We start from the raw sequence: 7,548 nt of genomic DNA, 5'->3' as shown, positions 1-7,548 counted from the left end.
AGTTCAATAAATTTCATTGATTAATTATGTGAGATCAAATTAGAGATCAAATTAGACTCTTAGGAGAATAATCATTATGGGCAGGGAACGAGTACAGACACCCTCCCTGCCCAAGTGCTTAGTACAGTGCTCTGCACGTAGTAAGCACTCAATCGATATCACTGATTGGTAATGAGAAGTAAAGATAGTGATATCTATTCTATTTATTTTATTTTGTTAGTATGTCTGGTTTTGTTCTCTGTATCCCCCTTTTAGACTGTAAGCCCACTGTTGGGTAGGGACTGTCTCTATATGTTGCCCACTTGTACTTCCCAAGCGCTTAGTACAGTGTTCTGCACACAGTAAGCGCTCAATAAATACGATTGATTGATTGATTGAATGATTTTCACTTTACATTTCTGCTCTAGAGAAGACATTAGATGCAGTTGTAAGAATTACACAGTGGTTATTCTGGAATGAATGATCAACATTGCGCCCCAGGAAAGCCACTAACCAGAATCTTCTGTAGATTTTTGCAGAGTGTTATAGTGTGCCCAGCTGACCTCTATCTTACCATTAATTCATCAGAAAAAATGGACAGATTCAGTGCCGGTTATCAGGTTATTATCTTCCACTGATTTTGAAGACCATTTAAAATTATTCAGGGCTCTTTTCTTTTACAGTTTATCATTTTAACAAACAGACTATTAACTGGTCTAAAGAGTAAATTAGTAAATAGCATGCAGCAATTAATTATATTTGTGCAGACTGTGCAATAATCAAAATTAATGGAACTAAAAGTACCATGTAAATTATGGATTACTGAATTAATCATGCATTAGTCACTTGAAACATGCTATCCATCTTCAAATCCATACATATGTTCATCACATATTTATTGAAAACAATTATCTGTTTGTGTAAAATTAAGAATGATTTCACCATCTGTAGCCTAAGACCAATACCTTTACAAAGTCATCTTAACAACTTTCCAAAATTGACAAAGAATTCAGATTATTCATCAGTATACTATAACTTAAAATGAGCATTTCATATGGAATCAAACCCAAGACACCCAAAAATGTAATTATCACATCAGGATTATGAATGAAAGAATATAAGAAATGCCATAACTGAAACAAAACAATAACTCTAGTTTTCTAATAGTGGCAGTGGAATTTGTTGGTGGAATCAAGTGCTGGCTGTCCTCCTTGACATCAATTCTAATGATTTCTTCCAGTTCCAATGAGAAACATCATAGCCTCGTGGAAAGAGTGCAGCCCATGGAGTCAGAAGGACTTGGGTTCAAATTCAGCCCCCACCACTTCTCTGCTGTGTTACCTTGGGCAAGTCACTTGACTTCTCTGTGCCTCAGTTACTTCATATGTAAAAAGAGGATTAAGACGGTGAAACCACTGTGGAACAAGGACTGTGTCCAACCTGATTTGCTTGTAAGCACTCCAGTGCTTACTACAGTGCTTAGCACATACTAATTTCTTTAATAAATACCATTAAAAATTACCCCAAACTTTTCTTCTGTATCTCTACCCTTTCCCTTAGTGAAGAATTGTGGACTGCTCAGCCATGAATTTTCCTAAAGCACCTTTTGGAATCAACCATGATTTTCTGCCTGCAGAACTTCCAGTGTTAATGAATTCAATATGTATATCACCCATGGAGGGAAGTAGTTTTTGATTTACTAATTTAAATATCCCAAAGCAACCAGTAGCGTTGTTATAAGCCACAAACTGCTAGATATGGATGTCTCATCTCAAGAGATAAGGTGTGTAATATTTTAAGGTAATTTCCAAAAGTATATGTATATTTTTTCCACTTCGCATACATATAGAAGATACCCTACAAAAATCAAGAAGGTAAAAAGAGCATCCTTCCAGAAACTATTTTAGGACCCAAAGATCTACTTTTAAAAAGTAATCATGTCCAATATAATGTATTAATCAATGGTATTTCAAGCCATCATTGGTATTTATTGAGCAACTACTGTGTGCAAAGCACAGTACTAAGTGCTTGGAAGTGTACAATATAACAAAGTTGGTAGATATGTTTTCAGACTCCTGCAAAGTCTTGAGGGGGAGAAAGATATTAAAATAAGTAGTGGATTTGTATATAAATGCTGTCCTCTCAGGATCACACCTGGGGAGTTTCCAGTACTCTACCAGTCTCCTTTACCCAAGGGAGAGCCAAGCAGAGACTCCCATTTGTGCTGGGCAGCAGAGGCATGGGAGAGAGTCGAGGGAAGAAACAGCAAAGAAAAGAGAAGCAGAGAGAAGAGAAGCAACAGAGAAGAGAAGCAGCGTGGCTCAGTGGAACGAGCCCGGGCTTTGGAGTCAGAGGTCATGGGTTCAAATGCCGGCTCTGCCAACTGTCAGCTGTGTGACTTTGGGCAAGTCACTTCACCTCTCTGTGCCTCAGTGTTTGCCTCATCTGTCAAACGGGGGTTAAGACTGTGAGTCCCCCGTGGGACAACCTGATTACCTTGTAACCACCCCAGTGCTTAGAACAGTGCTTTGCACATAGTAAGTGCTTAATAAATGATATTATTATTATTATTATAAACTGAAATTTAGTGCACGGAAGGAGGCAGTGGAAACCCACTTCCATATTTTTACCTATAAAACTCTATGGATACACTACCAGAGAGATTGCCGATGGAGGTGAGACGTTCTGGGAGAGATTTGTCCATAGAGTCACTATGGGTCGGAGATGACTCGACAGCATAAGACAAGAAATAAATGATGTGGGGTTGAGGGGGAGGTAAATATCAAGTGCTCAAAGCACAAGGGTGATGCAGAATGGAAAGGGGCTGGGGGAAATGAGGGCTTACTAGGGGAAGTCCTCTTGGAAGAGATTTGGTTTTAATAAGGCCTTGAAGGTGGGGAGAGTGGTGGTCTGTCATGTATGAAAGAGGAGGGAATGCCGTCAGAGGGGAGACATGGGCAAAGCACTGTCAGTGAGATAAATGAGATCAAGGCACAGCTTGATAGTTATAGGAAGGAAGTGAGCAAGCTGGGTTGCAGTACAAAATCAGTGCGGTTCAATGAGGGGGCAAGATAATAGAATTGTTTAAAACAATTGGGAAGGCATTTCTGTTTGATGAGGCGGTGGATGGGCAACCATTTGAGGTTTTTGAAGAGGGGAAACGTTTACAGAACTCTTTTAGAAGAATTGACCTAGGCAGCAGGACTGGAGTTGGGAGGGAGAGGCAGGAAGCGTTACTGAAAGTAATGTCTGAGCTGATGATTTCTCCAATAATAATGATGATGGCAGTTAAGTGCTTACTATGTGCCGAGCACGGTCTAAGCACTGGGGTAGATAAAAAGTAATCAGGTTGGACACAGTGCATGTCTCACATGGGACTCACAGTCTTAATCCCCATTTTTCACGTGAGATAACTGAAGTTTAGCGAAGTTAAGTGACTTGTCTAAGGTCACACAGCGGACATGTGGGGGACCCTGGATTAGAAACCAAGTTCTATGACTTCCAAGCCCATTCTCTTGCCACTAGGCCATATTGCTTCTGCTGCTTCTAATGAAATCCTGTTTCTAATGAAATGATTCTCTCTCCAAGTTCCAATTATTTCATTTGGATGACGCTTCAAAGAAAGAGTTTAGGGGACACGAACCCTGGATACCCTCAGTTTGGGTTCTATTGACTTCTAACTAAAATCTGTCATAATGTGACTCACTCCTCTGAATATTGTCACTAAAGTTGACTGCAACCGTCAGCAGTAGTTCTTGACATGATTGTCCTCGGTGAACTCGTTAGTATGAACGTTGGAAAACAGAAAGCATTACAACAAGAAATTAATCAATTAACAACAAATTGTTTTTTTTTTTAAAAAAAAGATCAGTTGACTTTGACTCTAAGTCTTAGGTATCTTCATCCCTAGTCTCACTGGGACAACTCCTTGCTTCACACCAAGAGATTAGTAAAGATTTTCACACTCTTATAACTTTTCATTAGTGCCACTATAATTGCAATCCATGCAGTCGTGGAAAAAATGATTAAAATCTTCATAAATCAGCCATTATTGGTTTTTCATTTTGTTTTCAAACCCCAATTATGCAAAGCATCACTTCAGTTTTCATTTTCACCCAAACACACTTTAGTGAATAAAACAGAAAGAAGGCTCAACACAAAGGCTATTAGAACAGAAAAATACAAGACTGGTGTTGGAGTACCTGGTTTTAAATCCCCTTGTGCAAACATGTCAATCATATAGCGACAGAATGCAAACTGATCTAACAGAGCAGAAAGAAAAAGAGCAATGAAAGAAATGTATCCACTACTTGACTTCTTCTCTGGAGGGAGGAAGAGCAGCATTACAAAAAAACACTTGCTGTTGTTATGAATTCAACTTTTTCCAGTCATAAAATAATTCACGTTGCTACTCAAACCCAGTTGCAAAGAGATATTAAGCAAACTCACAGGTATCATTCTCCTTCTACCCAACTACTTGTCAAGAACATAAAGCGATGGATGCCTTGTTTATCATTCACTTTTAAAAATAGAGAGCTCTTTCAGGAGCTTGGGGATTTCATTTTGAAAGTACATTTGGTATCTTATTGGTCCAGCATTCCAAATTGCTTTTTTAAAACTGATACATTTATTGAATTGATACATTGAATAACAGTCTAAACTTGCAAAACCATGAGCTTCATTTTAAATATATGAAATCAAAAATTACTGTGCCTACATACTATTAGGGATGCTCATAAAATGCTGAAGTCCATGCAACTTCACCTACCAATCCAAAAATAACTCTCAGGATCCATTCAAATCCATTATATGAGACTGTCATGACTTTAAAATATTTTGTATAAACTGATTCATACATACATCAAAAATACTCCCTTCTTTAAAATAGTTTATTTTCACAATGGAGCTGGCATAAGGTAGCACATGGATGAGACCCAATACAGATTGTGTAATGGATGAACTTGACTCTTGGCAGACTCTTATTTTCTTGAAGCAAAGGATATGCCAAGCTCAGGAGGAAGCTCGGGCCACATTTTAAGTATTTCACGACACTTCCTTTCCATCTCATGTTTAAATCTTCACTGACAAAGCCAAGAGTTTTTGTGTGTCATTCCATTTGAACCTGGAAAATGTCATACTTCAAAAAAAGCGGTCATTTGGGAATTCTATGGAATGTAATCATATTCACTTTCCTCATGTCTTTAAAATATCAATGGTGACAATTGAATATAATAATAAGGAATAACTTGGAAGAGAGTTGGAAATATGAATTTTAGTCCCTTGGAAATACATACTAGGGAATCTGAACTTTATGGAGCTAAGGATTGCCTCTCTTCCTTCTGTCCCAAGTACGAACTTGGATCTGTGACTTTTGGGCATTTGGTATTTGCCCCACACTCAGTATGGTGGTACTTACGTACATTTCTACAAACTATATATTACAAATTGAGACTAACCTTAAGAATTTGGAACATCTAGGAGCATTCTAACAGCGTTAGCCAGATGGGAATGAAATATGAAAGATGTACCTGTTCTACCTCGTTAGAGTCCGGGTGGCATTTGGAGCCAAAGATTCATTAAATTCACAGAGAAGCAACCTGGCCTAGTGGATATAGCAGGGGTTTAGGAGTCAAAAGGGCCTGGGTTCCAGTCCCGCTCCACCACATGTCTGCTGTGTGACCCTGGGCAAGTCACTTAACTTCTTGGTGCCTCAGTTACCTCATCTGTAAAATGCACACCCTATGAGGAACATGGAGTTTCACCAACTTGTTTGGTTTTCATCTACCCCAGGACTTAGAACAGTGCTTGGCACATAGTAAGTGCTAAACAAAATACTATCATTATTATTGGAAACATTTTTTTTATCAGAATTAAAACCAGAATTTAGATTGGGAATCTAGAGTATATGTAAATTAGGTTCTTTTAAGCACACCAATTCACGTTCCCTGCAACCAAACCAATCAAACACTATTTTGGAATACATTTTCCAATTGGACTATCCACAGTAGATAATTTTTCCAGGGAATTTTCTATATCCTCACCCTAGGGGATCTTCGTTTATCATTACTGGTGCAATTTGGCTGACACAAATAAACCTTCCACTGAAATCCCTGCAGAGCTCTAACTTAAATTTTTCATCTGGAAGTTGAGGGCCTGGAAGTTTCCTTGCTACATAATTGTTTTCAGATCATCTTCCTGATCTATTTTGTCCCTTCAAAAAGGCTATTTGGAAACCCAAATTCAAAAACACCTTCAAGAAAACTAATCAGGGAAATGCTAATATCTGAAAATTTCAGTCAGCCAGGAAAGAAATTATTTATTTTCCTCTGTGTAATGGATATTAATCAATCTTCCACTCGGAATTGTTTTTCCTACTCTTGTCCAGAAAAAAAAAATACCCACGAGCATTTAATATCATTAATGGCAGTAATGTTGGAATTGTTTTCTAAGTTTTGTTTTCAATTAACTTTTTTATTTTTCATTTCAAATTAATTTGAAAATTGGAAGTTCCTAGATGCCTCAAACATGAAAATACCCAGCTGCTTTTTTTTTGAGGGATCGAGGGGCAGCCCAAGATATGAGTGAGAAAAGAGTGTTTGAAACAGATAAAGCAGGTTATAGTCAGGATCAGCTGGGCCTCAAGGAGCCGACAAAAATGAAATTGGCTATTTTGGTCTCTTCTAAGTGCATCAGAGTTAAAAAATTTCAAATCTGATCTAATATAAATTCAGAAAAACATTTTAATGGGTAACTTTTTTGAACCTGCTAATCTCCTCAATCTGTTCTGCTTCACAAGTTTACCCACCTAAATATTCCAGATAAAGTGTTTTGCTGATTTTGAATTATTTATTCTCTGAGTTGTCAAGTTAATGGCACCTGTAATTTATCCACTGGTTTTTTCCTTTGAATTGAACTAAAACCATTCAAAAATAATCGTCCATCTAAAAAGTGTGATGTAAAATTCAAAAGAAAAGACAGAGAAGCAGCGTGGCTCAGTGGAAAGAACCAGGGCTTGGGACTCAGCGGTCATGGATTCTAACCCTGGCTCTGCCACTTGTCAGCTGTGTGACTTTGGGCAAGTCACTTCACTTCTCTGTGCCTCAGTTACCTCATCTGTAAAATGGGGATTAAGACTGTGAGCCTCACGTGGGACAACCTGATTACCTTGTATCTCCCCCAGCACTTAGAACAGTGCTTGGCACATAGTAAGCACTTAACAAATACTATCATTATTATTATTATAAATTAGGAAGGTAATCATTTACATTTATAATCGTTATTAATAAAACTGTTGTTATTATTGTTTGTCAGTTGCCTATCTCCTCTGCCTCAATATTTTTCAATTGTGAGCTGTTCTTTGGGCCAGGCAGCATAGATAATTTATCCTCCATGGTTCTGTTCACCAGTATTTAATACAGTGATCTGTACACAGTAAGTGTATAATCAATATTATTTGAACGAATGAATGAATGAATGAATGAATGGCCACATGGAGAGCAGTGTGTGTGGATGGGGAGAGAAATAAAAGGAATAGAATGAAGGAAGCAGGAGTGAAGGATCTGAGAGAAA

General features: G+C 38.0%; 1 protein-coding gene across 1 annotated transcript in view; it reads right to left on the bottom strand.

The window, feature by feature from the left end:
- Window positions 1-4,105: 4,105 nt before the first annotated feature.
- TRDN (triadin) overlaps window positions 4,106-7,548 on the bottom strand; it is a 187,480-nt gene continuing 184,037 nt past the window's right edge. The window contains 2 exon segments of the mRNA XM_038770238.1: window positions 4,106-4,143; window positions 4,146-4,241. Coding sequence (XP_038626166.1) covers window positions 4,106-4,143; window positions 4,146-4,241 — 134 coding nt within the window.

The sequence above is a fragment of the Tachyglossus aculeatus genome, chromosome 2 (genome assembly GCF_015852505.1).
Source record: "Tachyglossus aculeatus isolate mTacAcu1 chromosome 2, mTacAcu1.pri, whole genome shotgun sequence".
NCBI classification, from domain to species: domain Eukaryota; kingdom Metazoa; phylum Chordata; class Mammalia; order Monotremata; family Tachyglossidae; genus Tachyglossus; species Tachyglossus aculeatus.
This window is presented reverse-complemented; position numbering and strand designations above follow the sequence as displayed.